This window comes from Salvelinus alpinus, chromosome 23 (assembly GCF_045679555.1).
Source record: "Salvelinus alpinus chromosome 23, SLU_Salpinus.1, whole genome shotgun sequence".
In the NCBI taxonomy this organism is placed as follows: domain Eukaryota; kingdom Metazoa; phylum Chordata; class Actinopteri; order Salmoniformes; family Salmonidae; genus Salvelinus; species Salvelinus alpinus.
The window spans coordinates 13668662-13689990 of NC_092108.1; the positions used below are offsets into that span (position 1 = coordinate 13668662).

General features: G+C 40.5%; 2 protein-coding genes across 3 annotated transcripts; both read left to right on the top strand.

Moving 5' to 3' along the window:
• Positions 1 to 5138: 5138 nt before the first annotated feature.
• On the top strand, positions 5139 to 13114 carry LOC139550272 (C-C motif chemokine 4-like). Of its 2 annotated transcripts, none has more exons than XM_071361055.1 (4): positions 5139 to 5328; positions 5470 to 5584; positions 5770 to 5847; positions 6088 to 6454. In XM_071361055.1, exons 1-4 carry the CDS (start codon positions 5241 to 5243, stop codon positions 6122 to 6124), a joined length of 318 nt encoding a protein of 105 aa, XP_071217156.1. In that variant the 5' UTR covers positions 5139 to 5240; the 3' UTR covers positions 6125 to 6454. The 2 variants fall into 2 exon arrangements, with proteins under 2 accessions (XP_071217156.1, XP_071217157.1); XM_071361056.1 differs by lacking the exons at positions 5139 to 5328; positions 5470 to 5584; positions 5770 to 5847; positions 6088 to 6454 and adding exons at positions 11436 to 11740; positions 11879 to 11990; positions 12276 to 12353; positions 12505 to 13114.
• A 5876-nt stretch (positions 13115 to 18990) lies between these two features.
• Positions 18991 to 20631, top strand: LOC139551327 (C-C motif chemokine 20-like). Its single transcript, XM_071362829.1, has 4 exons — positions 18991 to 19253; positions 19392 to 19503; positions 19789 to 19866; positions 20018 to 20631. Exons 1-4 carry the CDS (start codon positions 19166 to 19168, stop codon positions 20052 to 20054), a joined length of 315 nt encoding a protein of 104 aa, XP_071218930.1. The 5' UTR covers positions 18991 to 19165; the 3' UTR covers positions 20055 to 20631.
• The last annotated feature ends 698 nt before the right edge of the window (positions 20632 to 21329 follow it).

Below are 21329 nucleotides of genomic sequence, written 5' to 3' on the forward strand. Positions count from 1 at the left end.
TTAAAATGGCCAATGATTTCAAGTCTGTATGTATTGACTCAGCGGGTTAAACAGAGTGTCTTCAGAAAGTATTCATGCCTCTTGACTTATTCTACATTTTGTTATGTTACAGACTGATTTCAAAATAGATTAAATAGATTGTCTTCTCAACCATCTACATACTATACCTCATAATGAAAAAGTGAAAACATGTTTTTAGAACTGTTTGCAATTTTATTGAAAATGAGATACAGAAATATCTCATTTACATAAGTATTCACACCCCTGAGTCAATAAATGTTAGAATTACATTTGGCAGTGATTACAGCTGTGACTCTTTCAAGGTAAATTTATAAGAGCTTTGCACACATGGATTGTACAATATTCTTCAAGCTCTGTCAAGTTGGTTTTGATCATTGCTAGACAGCCATTTTCAAGTCTTGCCATAGATTTTGAATCTTATTTAAGTCAAAACTGTATCTAGGCCACTCAGGAACATTCAATGTCATCTTGGTAAGCAACTCCAGTGTATATTTGGCCTTGTGTTTTCGAGTATTGTCCTGCTGAAAGGTGAATTTGTCTCCCAGTGTCTGTTGGAAAGCAGACTGAACCAGGTTCTCTTATAACGCTTCGTATTCAAGACTTGAAGTTAATTTCTTTGAAGCATCTTAGGTTATGTCACGCCTGCTCCCGCTCCCCCTCTCTGGCACTCGAGGGCGCCAGGCGTCCCATCACTATGCACACCTGTCACCATCGTTATGCGCATCAGCGCTTCATGGGACTCACCTGCACTCTATTCCCTTATTGACTGTCTTCCCTATATCTGTCACTTCCTCAGTTTCTTCCCCTTTCAGCATTGATGTAATTGTGTTCCTCTTGTCCAGACGCTGGCCTTGTTTTGTTTCATGTCCGTTATTGATTAAATATTCACTCCCTGTACTTGCTTCCCGTCTCCCAGCGTCTGTCCTTACAGGTTAATATTGTGGAGTAACTACAATGTTGATTCATCCTCAGTTTTCACCTTTCACAGTCATTATTCAACCATTATTCACTATTGGCCTCATGGTGAAATCCCTGAGTGGTTTCCGTCCTCTCCGGAAACTGAGTTAGGAAGGACGCCTGTATCTTTGTAGTGACTGGGTGTATTGATACACCATCCAAATTGTAATTAATAACTTCACCATGCTCAAAGGGATATTCAATGTCTGTTTTTTTATTTTATTTTCACACATCAAAGCAATAGGAGCTCTTCTTTGGGAGGCATTGGAAAACCTCCCTGGTCTTTGTAGTTAAATCTGTGTTTGAAATTCACAATTCAACTGAGGAGCCTTGAACATAATTTATGTGTGGTGTACAGAGATGAGTAGTCATTCAAAAATCAGGTTGAATACTATTATTGCACACAGAGTGAGTCCATGCATCTTATTTGTGAGTTGTTAAGCAAGAATGTACTCCTGATCTTATTTAGGCAGGACATAACAAAGGGGTTGAATACTTATTGACTTTTGAATTCTTTTTTTGAGAATTTCATGGGGTATATTGTGTAGTCCAGTGACACACAATCTCACTTTGATCCATTATAATTTCAGGCTGTTACACAACATGTGGAATACTTTCTGAAGACACTGTACTTTCCATGTATCTCAGCTTACTGTAATAAGAGCTAATAAAACATATACTTCTGAACTGCAGGAATCCTTTGAGTTCTATATTATATTAAACAAGTATCAGTGGGTGTGAGAGTTAGACAAAGGTTGTGGGAAAGTGATGATGCAACAACTGAAGAGGACCTGTTAAAACCCCTTCATCATGACCTATTTAGTTGTTACAGAACCACTTTTCCCCTTTGAGTTGAGGTCATCAGCACATTCTGTGTTCCTCTGACCTAGAAAAGAACCATATTATCAAGACAATCTACACGTAACAGCCCACATCCATGGACTTCAGTGAACGAGGTCTAAGTCACCAACCTGGTCTCAGAGCATTTCATATTATTCTGTACGTAAATCCGAGACTCTATTTAGTATGATATGTTATGTTTGGTATAGTTACATAAGACAGATGGTTACCTAATGTAAAAATGAAAGGAGGGTGGTTGGTCATGGTGGACAGGTAGACATGTAACGCCAACGTCTAGCAACACAAAGGTTTCAAGTTCTAATTGCATCACGGACAATTTTAGCAAATAAGCAAATGTTCAACTACTTACTACTTTTTAGGTGCTTTGGAACTACAGTGGCTTGCGAAAGTATTCACCCCCTTGGCATTTTTCCTATTTTGTTGCCTTACATCCTGGAATTAAATAGATTTTTTTGGGGGGGGGGGTGTCATTTGATTTACACAACATGCCTACCACTTTGAAAATGCTTTTTTAAATTTATTGTGAAACAAACAAGAAATAAGACAAAAAAACAGAAAACTTGAGCGTGCATAACTATTCACCCCCCCAAAAGCAACACTGTAGAGCCAACTTTTTCCGCAATTACAGCTGCAAGTCTTCATAATACCCCTTGTTTGGTGGTGTTGCAGACTCTGGGGTCTTTCAGAACAGGTGTATATATACTGAGATCATGTGACAGATCATGTGACACTTAGATTGCACACAGGTGGACTTTATTTAACGAATTATGTGACTTCTGAAGGTAATTGGTTGCACCAAATCTTATTATGGGGCTTCATAGCAAAGGTGGTGAATACATATGCACCACTTATCCATTTTTCGTTTTAAAAATGTTTAGAAATAAGTTATTTTTTTCATTGGACTTTTTTTGACTATTTTGTGTATGTCCATTACATGAAATCCAAATAAAAATCAATTTAAATTACAGGTTTTAATGCAACAAAATAGGAAAAATGCCAAGGGGGTGAATACTTTTGCAAGGCACTGTACTTAGCATGTTAGCTAACCCATCCGCTAACCTTAACCCTTTATCCTAACTCCTAAACTTCAGTCTAACCTTAATTCTAACCACTAACCTTAGTACCTATTCACTTAGCTAGAAAGTGTAACATATCATGTTTTGCAAATTCAGAACATATCATACGAAATAGAGTGTCTCAGATTTACATAATAGAGGTCGACCGATTATGATTTTTCAACGCTGATACCGATACCGATTATTGGAGGACCAAAAAGGCCGATACCAATTAATCGGACGATTTTTTATTTATTTATTTGTAATACTGACAATTACAACAATACTGAATGAACACTTATTTTAACTTAATATAATACATCAATCAAATCAATTTAGCCTCAAATAAATAACAAACATGTTCAATTTGAAGAAAGCTAACGTTTAAGTTCCTTGCTCAGAACATGAGAACATATGAAAGCTGGTGGTTCCTTTTAACATGAGTCTTCAATATTCCCAGGTAAGATGTTTTAGGTTGTAGTTATTATAGGAATTATAGGACTATTTCTCTCTATACGATTTGTATTTCATATACCTTTGACTATTGGATGTTCTTATAGGCACTTTAGTATTGCCAGTGTAACAGTATAGCTTCCATCCCTCTCCTCGCCGCTACCTGGGCTCGAACCAGGAACACATCGACAACAGCACCCTCGAAGCATCGTTACCCATCGCTCCACAAAAGCCGTGGCCCTTGCAGAGCAAGGGGAACAACTACTCCAAGTCTCAGAGCGGGTGACGTTTGAAACGCTATTAGCGCGCACCCCGCTAACTAGCTAGCCATTTCACATCGGTTACACCAGCCTAATCTCGGGAGTTGATAGGCTTGAAGTCATTAACAGCGCAATGCTTGAAGCATTGCGAAGAGCTGCTGGCAAAATGCACGAAAATGCTGTTTGAATGAATGCGTACGAGCCTGCTGGTGCCTACCATCGCTCAGTCAGACTGCTATATCAAATCATAGACTTAATTATAACATAATAACACACAGAAATACGAGCCTTAGGTCATTAATATGGTCGAATCCAGAAACTATCATTTCGAAAACAAAACATTTATTCTTTCAGTGAAATACGGAATACTTGAAATCGGCCCTAATTAATCGGCCATTCCGATTAATCGGTCGACCTCTATTACATAATAATATGAAATGCTCTGAGACCAGGTTGCAGTCACACACACTCACACATAGAAGGGACAATTGTATTTATCAGAAAAGATATTACATTCCTCTGTTGTATTTCAGTGCAAATCAAATCAACGTTTATTGGTCGAGCACCCAGATTTGCAGATGTTATGCTTGTGTTTCTAGCTCTAACAGTGCAGTAATACCTAGCAAATGTAAATAAATAATACACACATCAATCCCATGTATATTCCCCTGCTCAACAGGTTAGAGGACTGTTCCTCTAGTATAGAATGTTGACCATCAGTCAGAGCTGTAGAATTAGGAATTACAACTCAGAGCCCTGGGGTCATTATGTCATCATAGCTGTCATACGTCTTGTAAGAAAAGTTATTGATCATCCTCAGTGCAACACTCAGCCTGTCTTGAAATCAAAGTGATTTACTGGTTCTGTGGTGCTATTGTGGTTTGTTTGCTATCTAACAGTCCAATCACATATTTTCTCATCAATATCACCATCTTAAATGTGTCAACTGCTTCATAGGCCACAAAAAGAGGCAATCCCTTGGTTTGACTGCACAACCTTACCCACTGTAGTTCACAATGCATTGTGATTCCTCCTAAATGAACTGATAAATCTGATAACTGTAAATACAGTATGTTCAATGTTGATAAGATCTGCAGTGGTTTCACTGACGTGGGTACATGGCTACACACACACACACATAATCACATAAAAATAAGTTAATTTGAGACCGTGGTTGGCAATGCAACCTCATAATAGAAAGGCAATAATCTTACACTCTCCAGGCTGCCAGATATGTACATGTCTATATAGGATCATAGGAGAGAGTATCAACACAAATTCTTCATTGAAATATGTAGTACTTAATACTAGTACTTAATACTATGATTGTCGATCATGAATAGGCAAGTAAAGATTGGCCTCAAAACATTCTCCTTCTTGTTCTGTTGAAGAATCTTGTTCCATTTTTTTTGCTCGTTGGGGAAAGTGATGGGGAAATTCTGCCGTGGAACTTTGGTTTTAAGGCGTGGGTAGGAAAGCCCATTTCACCTCTCAGAGAATAAGTTTCCACCTGCACCAGGAGTATATATATAGCTCTGTGAGGAGTAGGACCTCACACAGCCACTGAAGCTCTCTTTCTGAAGACAAGACAGCAGCTCATCACATCACTAACCACAGCACCAGAGAAGAAGAGATGGCCCAGATCAGAGCCCCTGTTATTGTGCTGCTCGTGCTCCTGGCTGTGGGGCTGTTCACTACTGAGGCTTCTGCAGCTAAACAAGGTCAATATTCTGCTGTGAAAGTTGTGTCTTAGTCCGTCTGTGTTATTACTGGAACACTGAAATAAACTGTTGGACAATTAGAGTTATATTTAGTCTTCATCAAGATTCCTCTTTAATTGTTGATTTGTTCATTTTTTACAGGACGTCGTAGAAGAGGCTGCTGTCAAAGCTATACTGGTGGGGAAATACCTTTTGGAGTTATCGTAGGCTATACCCTACAGAATGATATTGAAATCTGCAGAATCCCTGCCATCATGTGAGTATCTTTGATGTGATTATTTAGTTTTGAATTGAGGTTCAGGATTCTTTAGAGAACTTTAAATTATTCAACAAGAAAAATACATTATACTGTAATTATAGTTGAATAGAAATATGGGTTAACAATGCTGTAAAAACAGAGTGTTGAATATGGACTTACGGTTTTGTATGTGTCTCTTCCAGATTCCACACTAAAAAGGGGAAAGATTTGTGTGCAGACCCTTCCCAGAGCTGGGTGATCCAACATGTCAACCGACTGGGGTAAGAATGACTCTCATAAATGACATTACAACTGTTATACAATTTACACTTGAATATTTAAAGGGATTTAGAATATAGTTGTTTATTATGAATGGTACAAACAGAGTTGGTACTCCTGAATGTAGACACACTGAACATGCTTCAGATTTGACAACAGATACAACTCTAAATTAGAGATATTGAAATATAAGAGTGGCCTTAACAACTGAAAATAATATGAATGTTTCTAATGTATTTCAGGGACAAGGCGGTTCACATCAGGAAATCACAGTCCTAATCCGATGATGGGTTCTGGATACAGATCAGCAGAACATGTGTATTTAACAGTCAGGAACTGAACATGTTAATAACCAGTGTAAATCTCCCATCCTGTTTCATCTGCTATCCATCTACCTATATTTTCTGGGCTGAATTTATATAAATAGATTTTGTAAATGAATAAATTATTGTTAAAATGAAACCTATTTTTATATGTGCAATAAGGTTACGATCTCGTTAAAGAGTATCAGGAAACTAAATGTTTATACTTTTTCCATGAAAACATTTGATAATTTTGTCACCGTTACTGTTACATTTTATGTCTATAATAAATATATTTTCCTAAGAATTCTCACTTATCATGTGTGTTCATCTTGTGTGGTATGAGTGGTGAATGTAAGATGAACCTTGGACAGTACAATGACAGACACTAACAGATGAAGCAGACAGAGACAAGATATTGAATAGTAACTGTGGAGGAGACTGCACCATGAGAGGTCACCAGTGGGTGGATGTAGTAACTGTGGAGGAGACTGCACCATAAGAGGTCACCAGTGGGTGGATGTAGTAACTGTAGAGGACTACACCATGAGAGGTCACCAGTGGATGGATGTAGTAACTGTAGAGGACACTACACCATGAGAGGTCACCAGTGGGTGGATGTAGTAACTGTAGAGGACACTACACCATGAGAGGTCACCAGTGGGTGGATGTAGTAACTGTAGAGGACTACACCATGAGAGGTCACCAGTGGATGGATGTAGTAACTGTAGAGGACACTACACCATGAGAGGTCACCAGTGGATGGATGTAGTAACTGTAGAGGACACTACACCATGAGAGATCACCAGTGGATGGATGTAGTAACTGTAGAGGACACTACACCATGAGAGGTCACCAGTGGGTGGATGTAGTAACTGTAGAGGACACTACACCATGAGAGGTCACCAGTGGGTGGATGTAGTAACTGTAGAGGACACTACACCGTGAGAGATCACCAGTGGGGGGGATGTAGTAACTGTAGAGGACACTACACCGTGAGAGATCACCAGTGGGTGGATGTAGTAACTGTAGAGGACTACACCATGAGAGGTCACCAGTGGATGGATGTAGTAACTGTAGAGGACACTACACCATGAGAGGTCACCAGTGGATGGATGTAGTAACTGAAGAGGACACTACACCATGAGAGGTCACCATTGGGTGGATGTAGTAACTGTAGAGAACACTAAACCATGAGAGGTCACCAGTGGGTGGATGTGGTAACTGTGGAGGACACTACACCATGAGAGGTCACCAGTGGATGGATGTAGTAACTGTGGAGGACACTACACCATGAGAGGTCACCAGTGGGTGGATGTAGTAACTGTAGAGGACACTACACCATGAGAGGTCAGCAGAGGGTGGATGTAGTAACTGTGGAGGACACTACACCATGAGAGGTCACCAGTGGGTGGATGTAGTAACTGTAGAGGACAGTACACCATGAGAGGTCACCAGTGGGTGGATGTAGTAACTGTAGAGGACAGTACACCATGAGAGGTCACCAGTGGATGGATGTAGTAACTGTGGAGGACACTACACCATGAGAGGTCACCAGTGGGTGGATGTAGTAACTGTAGAGGACACTACACCATGAGAGGTCAGCAGAGGGTGGATGTAGTAACTGTGGAGGACACTACACCATGAGAGGTCACCAGTGGGTGGATGTAGTAACTGTAGAGGACAGTACACCATGAGAGGTCACCAGTGGGTGGATGTAGTAACTGTAGAGGACACTACACCATGAGAGGTCACCAGTGGATTGATGTAGTAACTGTAGAGGACACTACACCATGAGAGGTCACCAGTGGGTGGATGTAGTAACTGTGGAGGACACTACACCATGAGAGTTCACCAGTGGATTGATGTAGTAACTGTAGAGGACACTACAACATGAGAGGTCACCAGAGGGTGAATCACTCTCACAGTGTTTCTTATCAAAACACTCCTATTCCAAAGGACTTGTAGAGATGACATACAGTACATTCATTTTGGATGTGTCTGTGGTGTTTAAGCTCCAAGTTGTTATTTTTGGATTACATTGAAATCTACATGGACCTGCCATGATGGTTGTATACAACATACAATAACTTCTACCTGGCAAACAACAGGAGTTTCATACAACTGTTTCTTCTTGTTCCTTTTCAGGTTTTAGACAAGAGTTGATGTTGTGACAAATGTATATTCATTCAAAACAATCAGATATATGACTATTTACAAGAGCTGTTCATATTCATCTATAAAGGTAGCACAACCAAGAGGAACCAATGACATCAGCACTGAGTCATCAATCAGTGTTAACTTCCCAAATTCCAAACTGTGTCACAACACACACTGTTGTCTCTGCTGTCAAAGCAGTGAAATTCCAGTTGTGGAAGTTGTCATTCTGCATTTGCAACCAAGTTATTTTCTTGTGAGAATTCAATAGTTCAACACATGAACAGTGATTAAGAAATCTAAATGTTTCAAATAGACGGGAAGTTGAGAATAGATTATTAGTAGCATGTATTCATGCTTTGTTGTTGTGATTTCATTCATATAATTCAGTTATTATTCTATTGTTACAGTCATCAAATATTCAAAAGCTGTAAGAGCCGACGCTGGAGATGAGAAGTAGGGCCCGGGAGTCAACATTTAATAGGAACAGACATGGAACAAGCAACAGCGTCAGCCCCGGGAAACATACGGACAGACGATAAACAATGCAGTAGGGAACAGAGATGGGGAACTGACAAATATAGGGGAGGTAATAAACAGGTGACTGAGTCCAGGTGAGTCCAATAATACGCTGATGCACATGATGGGGAAAGGCAGGTGTGCGTTCTGACGGTGGCAGGATTGCGTAATGCTGGGGAGCCTGGCGCCTTCGAGCGCCAGGGAGGGGGAGGGGGAGCGGGAGCAGGCGTGACAAACAAAGTCCCACCTGAAAGTTCCCCTTCAACGTCGCCATTTAAATTCCCCTGCTCAACAGGTTAGAGGACTGTTCCTCTGGTATAGAATGTTGACCATCAGTCAGAGCTGTAGAATTAGGAATTACAACTCAGAGCCCTGGGGTCATTATGTCATCATAGCTGTCATACGTCTTGTGAGAAAAGATATTGATCATCCTCAGTGCAACACCCTGTGGTGAAATTAAAGTTCTATACTGGTTCTGAGGTGATTTTCTGGTTTGGTTGATATCTAACTCATCACATATTTTTGTATAAATATCACCACCCCAAATGTGCCCTTTCACAGCTTCATAGGACATAAACAGGGTCAGTTCCATGGTTTGACTCAATAGACTTTATCACTGTGGAGATAGAGGAGGCTGGTGAGAGGGGCTTTAGGAGGACAGGCTCATTGTAATGGCTGGAATGGAATCAATGGAAAAGAGTCAGACACGTTGTTTCCATGTGTTTGATGTGTTTGGTACCATTTCATGAATTCCATTTCAGCCATTAGAATGAGCCCGTCCTCCTATAGCTCCTTCGACCAGCCTCCTCTGTGTGGTGCACAATGCACTGTGTTTCCTCCTAGACCAACTGATAAATCTGATAACTGTACATACAGTATGTTCTATGATATGATCTGTGGTGGTTTCACTGATGTGGGTACATGGTTACACATACACACATAATCACAGCAAAGGTGTTAAAACCTCTAAAAGTCTAAGCCATTTGGGAGGTAGGAGGGTGTTCTACTAATCTAACATATGGAATTGTTTTAAGATGGTTACCCAATGGATTAGTTAGCTATTTGATGTTGAATTTTAGGACCCCTTTAGGTATCAAAAATAATTCATAAAATATTGCAATTTTCCTTTGCTACTATAGCCAATAGAAAGCCATGAATAACACATTCATAAATCATAAAAAAGACAGTAAATGTTTTTATCATAATCAATAAGGTTTTGAAGTGTCTTTCCTATATCTGGGAGATATAAGAACACTCAGGAAATATTTAAGTTTTTTGGGTTACATATTTTTCCCCATATTTTTGTTGGCACAAAACTACCTCCATACGTCTACTCATTTGTATTGGTACCTTCAGATGAGTCCCGTGACACTTGTGGGGGTCGTAGAGCAAAACAGAGGACACCATCGTGTTTGTGAGAGTCAGTGTGGTATTAGTGAAGTATTCGTTTGTAGCTGAAATGTTTCAGACGCAACAGACAATAGTTGACACATTAGTGTTACCGACTTCAGACGAGACCCGTGGGGCTTGTGGGGGACGTAGAGCAAAACAGAGATCCGGAGAACCATTCGCACTCTTCAGACGATTTTGTGAGAAGACGGATTTGGGGAATTCTCATGGTCTGACATCTTTCACTGCATATGTGGAAGGCCGACATACGTGGATGTGGTGGATTGAGATGCAGCCCATTCAAAAATCTGATATCTCTAACTTAAACTGATGTATTTTGATGGGAATTATTTTCTTGTCACTTAGATTGATGAATGGGTGTGTAAACAGGCTATTAATTTGAGAACACAGTTATTCTCTGTCTGAATCAAAATACAAAGGTTTTTATATGATTGGCACATCTCCCACATCCTTTGGTTATAAAGGACATTATACTGTAGAATGTATATATTGTTCAATTGAGGTACAGTGGTTGGCATGTAATTCACCCTACACTCCTTGTATTTATAACTAGTTCATATAGGATCATAGGATAGAACGGTGTTTCTTAATGGGGACCCAAAAGGGGTGCACTGTTCTGTTATTGCCGTAGCACTAGACACCTGATTCCACTAATCATTGGGAGTGTTCCTCTGCCCAGGCGTTGCTGATGCATGCTGGATCTTACAATGCCTGGATAGGTATTTTACGTATCAGCTAACCACATATTATGTTATAGCAATCTGGTGCTCGACTGCACGGTCGATGACGTGCCACACAAACATTGGTCGATGCATGCGTCGTCTGAGCAGGGTTTTGATGATGAGGTAATTAGTGGAATCAGGTGAGTAGCGTTTGGGGCAAAACTAAACCCTTTGGGTCCCCAGAACCAGGATAAAGATATACTGAGATATAATATAAACACAAACTCTCACTTACCATAATCCCAAAATGTATTTCTTAACCCAGGAGACTTCAACAAAGCTACAAGCATTTATGTACACTTATATTCTTACTTACAATATTTAGGACGACATTCTAGTGCATTTGAATCTCCTCAGAATAAATGCTGTATATTAATAAACAAGTCATAGTTGTGTTCAAACATTCTCCCTCTTATTGTGTTAAAGAATCTTGTTTCCCTTTTTTGCTCGTTGGGGAAAGTGATGGGGAAATTCTGCCATAGAACTTTGGTTTTAAGGCGTGGTTAGGAAAGCCCATTTTACCTATCAGAGAATAAGTTTCTACCTGCACCAGGAGTATATATATAGCTCTGGTGAGGAGTAGGAGCTCACACAGCCACTGAATCTCTCTTTCTGAAGACAAGCAGCTCATCAAGACAAGCAGCTCATCATCACAGCAGCTCAACACATCACTAACCACAGCACCACAAAAGAAGAGATGGCCCAGATCAGAGCCCCTGTTATTGTGCTGCTCGTGCTCCTGGCTGTGGGGCTGTTTGCTGCCAAGGCTTCTGCAGCTAAACAAGGTCAATATTGGATGTGGAAGTTTTGTCTTAGTCCGTCTGTCTGTCTGCCTGCCTCTGTCTCCCTCGCTCCTTGTTTTTTGCTAATTGTGTTTTTTAATGTTTATACAAGATAACAATTCTTGTCTTTTTGCTCAATAGGTTTTCCTACAGGCTGTTGTACACGTTACTCCCAGGGTAGGATAGACATTGGTCTCATCCGTGGCTTTTCCGTACAGACAGTGATTGACAACTGCAACATTGATGCTATCATGTGAGTGACGTTGGAAGGCCTAACAGTAGAACTGTGCTTAATAGGTCTGAGACAAATTGCAAGTAAAATGAAAAGATGAATTGTAATACATGTATTATTTCATTCATTTAAGTGTATCATTAAGTATAAAATAATTGTATAACAGAAGTAATACAATTTGATAACTTGATATTATTTGCATTGATTCATTTGCGATGTGATATTGCATTGTGATATTATAGAGATGTAAGCCTATAAAGCACTGATGATTGACTGATGTTGTCTCTACAACATGTTCTCTTCCAGTTTCCACACGGTCAGCGGGAGATTCCCATGTGTGGATCCCACCAAGGGCTGGGTTATGAAAGCTGTTCGCAAGCTGAGGTAAGAATTCATTCATATTTATTCGGGAAAAAATGATTTGGTTACATGGAATTGAATTGTACTGACAGTGTGTGTAGGGTTTATCATAAGGATATTAGGTCAAACTATGGTTGTAAGAAATGGATGACATAACTTGATTTCCTCTCTACAGGGAGAGAGCGGAACGATTGAACAAGAGAAAGTCATAGGAATAGTTGTCATCACAAGGGGACGAAGACGTCGTGTTGCTGTCTTCATTGACGGAGGAGAATGCAAACATGCTGGAACCCTGCTATCTCTACGTTTATCCAACTACCTGAGTTTTATCAGACATTTTTCTGTACTGAAAAGTATAATAAATGAAGAATATAAGCAACGCGGAGCACCTGGACACAGCCCTTAGCCGTGGGACATTGGCCACATATGACAAACCCCCGAGGAGCCTTATTGCTATTATAAACTGGTTACCAATAATTAGAGTAGTAAGAATATTATTTATTGTCATACCGATAGCATACGATCTGACATACAACAGCTGTCAGCCAATCAGCATTCAGGGCTGGAACCACCCAGTTTTTTATTTTATATAACCTATTTGTATATTAAATAATCTCTGTGTTGGCAGAGTTTAATGGTATAATCTTGTTCTATGAGCATCAGAAATCGCACGTTTTAACCCTTTTATTCATAAAGGTATTGTGTATGATCAGATCATTGATCACATCTGTTACATTTAACAGTTACTGTTACATTTTATATCTATAATAAATAATTTATATTTTACTAAGAATTCTCACTTCTTTTGTGTATTCATTTTGTGTGGTATGAGTGGGGCTCCTGAGTGCCGCAGCGGTCTAAGATACTGCATCTCAGTGCTTGAGGCGTCACTACAGACACCCTGGTTTGAATCCAGGCTGTATCACAACCGGCCGTGATTGGGAGTCCCATAGGGCGGCGCACAATTGGCCCAGCGTCGTCCAGGTTTGGCCGGTGTAGGCCGTCATTGTAAATAAGAATTTGTTCTTAACTGACTTGCCTAGTTAAATAAAGGTTACATTTTTTGGACAGCACAATGACAGATACTAACTGATGAAGCAGACAGACAGAGAAAATATATAGTAACTGTGGAGGACAATACATTATGAGAGGTCACCAGTGGGTGGATGTAATACCTGTGGAGGACACTACACAATGAGAGGTCACCAGTGGGTGGATGTAGTAACTGTGGAGGACACTACACCATGAGAAGTCACCAGTGGGTGGATGTAGTAACTGTAGAGGACACTACACCATGAGAAGTCACCAGTGGGTGGATGTAGTAACTGCAGAGGACACTACACCATGAGAAGTCACCAGTGGGTGGATGTAGTAACTGCAGAGGACACTACACCATGAGAAGTCACTAGTGGGTGGATGTAGTAACTGTAGAGGACAGTACACCATGAGAGGTCACCAGTGGGTGGATGTAGTAACTGTAGAGGACACTACACCATGAGAAGTCACCAGTGGGTGGATGTAGTAACTGTAGAGGACACTACACCATGAGAGGTCACCAGTGGGTGGATGAGTAACTGTAGAGGACACTACACCATGAGAGGTCACCAGTGGGTGGATGTAGTAACTGTAGAGGACAGTACACCATGAGAGGTCACCAGTGGGTGGATGTAGTAACTGTAGAGGACACTACACCTTGAGAGGTCACCAGTGGATGGATGTAGTAACTGTAGAGGACTACACCATGAGAGGTCACCAGTGGATGGATGTAGTAACTGTAGAGGACACTACACCATGAGAGGTCATCAGTGGATGGATGTAGTAACTGTAGAGGACACTACACCATGAGAGGTCACCAGTGGGTGGATGTAGTAAATGTAGAGGACACTACACCATGAGAGGTCACCAGTGGATGGATGTAGTAACTGTAGAGGACACTGCACCATGAGAGGTCACCAGTGGATGGATGTAGTAACTGTGGAGGACACTACACCATGAGAGGTCACCAGTGGGTGAATGTAGTAACTGTAGAGGACACTACACCATGAGAGGTCACCAGTGGGTGGATGTAGTAACTGTAGAGGACAGTACACCATGAGAGGTCACCAGTGGGTGGATGTAGTAACTGTAGAGGACACTACACCAGGAGAGGTCACCAGTGGGTGGATGTAGTAACTGTAGAGGACACTACACCATGAGAGGTCACCAGTGGGTGGATGTAGTAACTGTGGAGGACACTACACCATGAGAGGTCACCAGTGGGTGAATGTAGTAACTGTAGAGGACACTACACCATGAGAGGTCACCAGTGGGTGGATGTAGTAACTGTAGAGGACACTACACCATGAGAGGTCACCAGTGGGTGAATCACTCTCACAGTGTTTCTTATCAAAACACTCCTATTCCAAAGGACTTGTAGAGATGACATACAGTACATTCATTTTGGATGTGTCTGTGGTGTTTAAGCTCCAAGTTGTTATTTTTGGATTATATTGAAATCTACATGGACCTGCCTTGATGGTTGTATACAACATACAATAACTTCTACCTGGCAAACAACAGGAGTTTCATACAACTGTTTCTTCTTGTTCCTTTTTGAGGTTTTAGACAAGAGTTGATGTTGTGACAAATGCATATTCATTCAAAACAATCAGATATATGACTATTTACAAGAGCTGTTCATATTCATCTATAAAGGTAGCACAACCAAGAGGAACCAATGACATCAGCACTGAGTCATCAATCAGTGTTAAATTCCCAAATTCCAAACTGTGTCACAACACACACTGTTGTCTCTGCTATCAAAGCAGTGAAATTCCAGTTCTGGAAGTTCTCATTCTGCATTTGCAACCAAGTTATTTTCTTGTGAGAATTAAATAGTTCAACACATGAACAGTGATTAAGAAATCTAAATGTTTCAAATAGACGGGAAGTTGACAATAGATTATTAGTAGCATGAATTCATGCTTTGTTGTTGTGATTTCATTAATGTAATTCAGTTATTATTCTATTGTTACAGTCATCAAATATTCAAAAGCTGTAAGAGCCGACGCTGGAGATGAGAAGTAGGGCCCGGGAGTCAACATTTAATTGGAACAGACATGGAACAAGCAACAGCGTCAGCCCCGGGAAACATACGGACAGACGATAAACAATGCAGTAGGGAACAGAGATGGGGAACTGACAAATATAGGGGAGGTAATAAACAGGTGACTGAGTCCAGGTGAGTCCAATAATACGCTGATGCACATGATGGGGAAAGGCAGGTGTGCGTTCTGACGGTGGCAGGAGTGCGTAATGCTGGGGAGCCTGGCGCCTTCGAGCGCCAGGGAGGGGGAGGGGGAGCGGGAGCAGGCGTGACAAACAAAGTCCCACCTGAAAGTTCCCCTTCAAAGGCGCCATTTGAAATTCCCCTGCTCAACAGGTTAGAGGACTGTTCCTCTGGTATAGAATGTTGACCATCAGTCAGAGCTGTAGAATTAGGCATTACAACTCAGAGCCCTGGGGTCATTATGTCATCATAGCTGTCATACGTCTTGTAAGAAAAGTTATTGCTCATCCTCAGTGCAACACCCTGTGGTGAAATAAAAGTTCTATACTGGTTCTGAGGTGATTTTCTGGTTTGGTTGATATCTAACTCATCACATATTTTTGTATAAATATCACCACCCCAAATGTGCCCTTTCACAGCTTCATAGGACATAAACAGGGTCAGTTCCATGGTTTGACTCAATAGACTTTATCACTGTGGAGATAGAGGAGGCTGGTGAGAGGGGCTTTAGGAGGACAGGCTCATTGTAATGGCTGGAATGGAATCAATGGAAAAGAGTCAGACACGTTGTTTCCATGTGTTTGATGTGTTTGGTACCATTTCATGAATTCCATTTCGGCCATTAGAATGAGCCCGTCCTCCTATAGCTCCTTCCACCAGCCTCCTCTGTGTGGTGCACAATGCACTGTGTTTCCTCCTAGACCAACTGATAAATCTGATAACTGTACATACAGTATGTTCTATGATATGATCTGTGGTGGTTTCACTGATGTGGGTACATGGTTACACATACACACATAATCACAGCAAAGGTGTTAAAACCTCTAAAAGTCTAAGCCATTTGGGAGATAGGAGGGTGTTCTACTAATCTAACATATGGAACTGTTTTAAGATGGTTACCCAATGGATTAGTTAGCTATTTGATGTTGAATTTTAGGACCCCTTTAGGTATCAAAAATAATTCATAAAATATTGAAATTTTCCTTTGCTACTATAGCCAATAGAAAGCCATGAATAACACATTCATAAATCACAAAAAAGACAGTAAAAAAATTAATCATAATCAATAAGGTTTTGAAGTGTCTGTCCTGTATCTGGGAGATATAAGAACACTCAGGAAATATTTAGGTTTTTTGGGATACATATTTATCCCCATGTTTTTGTTGGCACAAAACTACCTCCATACGTCTACTCATTTGTATTGGTACCTTCAGATGAGTCCCGTGACACTTGTGGGGGTCGTAGAGCAAAACAGAGGACACCATCGTGTTCGTGAGAGTCAGTGTGGTATTAGTGAAGTATTCGTTTGTAGCTGAAACGGTTCAGACGCAACAGACAATAGTTGACACATTAGTGTTACTGACTTCAGACGAGACCCGTGGGGCTTGTGGGGGACGTAGAGCAAAACAGAGATCCGGAGAACCATTCGCACTCTTCAGACGATTTTGTGAGAAGACGGATTTTGGGGAATTCTCCAGGTCTGACATCTTTCACTGCATATGTGGAAGGCCGACATACGTGGATGTGGTGGATTGAGATGCAGCCCATTCAAAAATCTGATATCTCTAACTTAAACTGACGTATTTTGATGGGAATTATTTTCTTGTCACTTAGAATGATGAATGGGTGTGTAAACAGGCTATTAATTTGAGAACAGTTATTCTCTGTCTGAATCAAAATACAAAGGTTTTTATATGATTGGCACATCTCCCACATCCTTTCGTTATAAAGGACATTATACTGTAGAATGTATATATTGTTCAATTGAGGTACAGTGGTTGGCATGTAATTCACCCTACACTCCTTGTATTTATAACTAGTTCATATAGGATCATAGGATAGAACGGTGTTTCTTAATGGGGACCCAAAAGGGGTGCACTGTTCTGTTATTGCCGTAGCACTAGACACCTGATTCCACTAATCATTGGGAGTGTTCCTCTGCCCAGGCGTTGCTGATGCATGCTGGATCTTACATGCTGGGCGAGGGAGGGAGAATGAGAGATTAAGAGGAAGGGAGAATCAGAAGCTCACATTAGCAGAAAATGAAGTTTGACCCATCTTTTTGTTCATGTAAACAGTGTTTTTTTCAAATTTTATTTCATATGCAGACAAAGTTTTGTTACGTTTTAATGTATTTGATGAATGCAAACATTTAGATTCTGATTGTAGTTTACCTAATACATTAACTAAAGTTGGAAGCAATTCAGTCAAAACAATATGGTTCACCAACCTCAGGAATTGTTCAATGAAAATGGTGATACTTCAAGTCAAGGAAGGAAAACTAACGTAGATACATTTTAACAACACTATTTATTCATACACTTATGTGGACATAAGTTGAGATCAATCACTCACACTAAAGAATAGCTGAAGATAAAACCAATACACCTTCCTCAGATAATAATTGAAAGATCATCCTGCTAACCAGAATCTAAATAGTAATACACACATGAGGGGTGACTCCACTTTGACTTTCGGGCTTAGATGGCAGACGTGTTGATTTGATTGAAGAGCTTATGCTCTTCAGTTTTTTTTTTCAAGCCCACCTCCAGATTTGCTTGTCATGTCTGCGGCTGAGAACTTAATTTTGGTGTTGGTGTTTTTTTTACCATCACATTAAAATGCTAAAAGGAATAAATAACAAAGCTAAGTGTTAAATCAGCTAAATCAGCTAAATCAGTCAAAACAGAAAATGTGTGTCAGTCTGTCTCTTGTGAAACAAGTGAACAACTTGTGAACATTTCTAAATTAAAATAGAATGAGAAAAACTAACACATGGTTGTAATGGTATCGACTGATGATCGACTGCCTGGATAGGTATTTTACGTATCAGCTGTTGTTATAACTTGTTATAACTGTTATAACTATAACTATAGCTGTTGTTATAACATATGTTATGTTATAGCAATCTGGTGCTCGACTGCACGGTCGATGACGTGCCACACAAACATTGGTCGATGCATGCGTCGTCTGAGCAGGGTTTTGATGATGAGGTAATTCGTGGAATCAGGTGAGTAGCGTTTGGGGCAAAACTAAACCCTTTGGGTCCCCAGAACCAGGATAAAGATATACTGAGATATAATATAAACACAAACTCTCACTTACCATAATCCCAAAATGTATTTCTTAACCCAGGAGACTTCAACAAAGCTACAAGCATTTATGTACACTTATATTCTTACTTACAATATTTAGGGACGACATTCTAGTGCATTTGAATCTACTCAGAATAAATGCTGTATATTAATAAACAAGTCATAGTTGTGTTCAAACATTCTCCCTCTTATTGTGTTAAAGAATCTTGTTTCCCTTTTTTGCTCGTTGGGGAAAGTGACGGGGAAATTCTGCTGTGGAACTTTGGTTTTAAGGCGTGGATAGAAAAGCCCATTTTACCTATCAGAGAATAAGTTTCTACCTGCACCAGTAGTATATATATAGCTCTGGTGAGGAGTAGGACCTCACACAGCCACTGAATCTCTCTGTCTGAAGACAAGCAGCTCATCAAGACAAGCAGCTCATCATCACAGCAGCTCAACACATCACTAACCACAGCACCACAGAAGAAGAGATGGCCCAGATCAGAGCCCCTGTTATTGTGCTGCTCGTGCTCCTGGCTGTGGGGCTGTTTGCTGCCAAGGCTTCTGCAGCTAAACAAGGTCAATATTGGATGTGGAAGTTTTGTCTTAGTCCGTCTGTCTGTCTGCCTGCCTCTGTCTCCCTCTCTCCTTGTTTTTTGCTAATTGTGTTGTTTAATTGCTATACAAGATAACAATTCTTGTCTTTTTGCTCAATAGGTTTTCCTACAGGCTGTTGTACACGTTACTCCCAGGGTAGGATAGACATTGGTCTCATCCGTGGCTTTTCCGTACAGACAGTGAATGACAACTGCAACATTGATGCTATCATGTGAGTGACGTTGGAAGGCCTAACAGTAGAACTGTGCTTAATAGGTCTGAGACAAATTGCAAGTAAAATGAAAAGATGAATTGTAATACATGTATTATTTCATTCATTTAAGTATATCATTAAGTATAAAATAATTGTATAATAGAAGTAATACAATTTGATAACTTGATATTATTTGCATTGATTCATTTGCGAAGTGATATTGCATTGTGATATTATAGAGATGTAAGCCTATAAAGCACTGATGATTGACTGATGTTGTCTCTACAACATGTTCTCTTCCAGTTTCCACACGGTCAGCGGGAGATTCCCATGTGTGGATCCCACCAAGGGCTGGGTTATGAAAGCTGTTCGCAAGCTGAGGTAAGAATTCATTAATTTTTATTCGGGAAAAAATGATTTGGTTCCATGGAATTGAATTGTACTGACAGTGTGTGTAGGGTTTATCATAAGGATATTAGGTCAAACTATGGTTGTAAGAAATGGATGACATAACTTGATTTCCTCTCTACAGGGAGAGAGCGGAACGATTGAACAAGAGAAAGTCATAGGAATATAGTTGTCATCACAAGGGGACGAAGACGTCGTGTTGCTGTCTTCATTGACGGAGGAGAATGCAAACATGCTGGAACCCTGCTATCTCTACGTTTATCCAACTACCTGAGTTTTATCAGACATTTTTCTGTACTGAAAAGTATAATAAATGAAGAATATAAGCAACGCGGAGCACCTGGACACAGCCCTTAGCCGTGGGACATTGGCCACATATGACAAACCCCCGAGGAGCCTTATTGCTATTATAAACTGGTTACCAATAATTAGAGCAGTAAGAATATGATTTATTGTCATACCGATAGTATACGATCTGACATACCACAGCTGTCAGCCAATCAGCATTCAGGGCTGGAACCACCCAGTTTTTTATTTTATATAACCTATTTGTATATGAAATAATCTCTGTGTTGGCAGAGTTTAATGATGTAATCTTGTTCTATGAGCATCAGAAATCGCAAGTTTTAACCCTTTTATTCATAAAGGTATTGTGTATGATCAGATCATTGATCACATCTGTTACATTTAACAGTTACTGTTACATTTTATATCTATAATAAATAATTTATATTTTACTAAGAATTCTCACTTCTTTTGTGTATTCATTTTGTGTGGTATGAGGTGGGCTCCTGAGTGCCGCAGCGGTCTAAGATACTGCATCTCAGTGCTTGAGGCGTCACTACAGACACCCTGGTTTGAATCCAGGCTGTATCACAACCGGCCGTGATTGGGAGTCCCATAGGGCGGCGCACAATTGGCCCAGCATCGTCCAGGTTTGGCCGGTGTAGGCCATCATTGTAAAATTAGAATTTGTTCTTAACTGACTTGCCTAGTTAAATAAAGGTTACTTTTTTTGGACAGCACAACGACAGATACTAACTGATGAAGCAGACAGACAGAGAAAATATTGAATAGTAGCTGTGGAGGACACTACACCATGAGAGGTCACCAGTGGGTGGATGTAGTAACTGTAGAGGACACTACACCATGAGAGGTCACCAGTGGATGGATGTAGTAACTGTAGAGGACACTACACCATGAGAGGTCACCAGTGGGTGGATGTAGTAACTGTAGAGGACACTACACCATGAGAGGTCACCAGTGGGTGGATGTAGTAACTGTAGAGGACACTACACCATGAGAGGTCACCAGTGGGTGGATATAGTAACTGTAGAGGACACTACACCATGAGAGGTCACCAGTGGGTGGATGTAGTAACTGTAGAGGACACTACACCATGAGAGGTCACCAGTGGGTGGATGTAGTAACTGTAG

Coding starts and splice junctions, on each gene's coding strand:
- LOC139551327 (XM_071362829.1), top strand. CDS start 19,166: ATGGCCCAGATCAGAGCCCCTGTTATTGTGCTGCTCGTGCTCCTGGCT. Junction 19,254..19,391: donor GGCTTCTGCAGCTAAACAAG/GTCAATATTGGA, acceptor TTTGCTCAATAG/GTTTTCCTACAGGCTGTTGT. Junction 19,504..19,788: donor TGCAACATTGATGCTATCAT/GTGAGTGACGTT, acceptor GTTCTCTTCCAG/TTTCCACACGGTCAGCGGGA.
- LOC139550272 (XM_071361055.1), top strand. CDS start 5,241: ATGGCCCAGATCAGAGCCCCTGTTATTGTGCTGCTCGTGCTCCTGGCT. Junction 5,329..5,469: donor GGCTTCTGCAGCTAAACAAG/GTCAATATTCTG, acceptor CATTTTTTACAG/GACGTCGTAGAAGAGGCTGC. Junction 5,585..5,769: donor TGCAGAATCCCTGCCATCAT/GTGAGTATCTTT, acceptor TGTCTCTTCCAG/ATTCCACACTAAAAAGGGGA.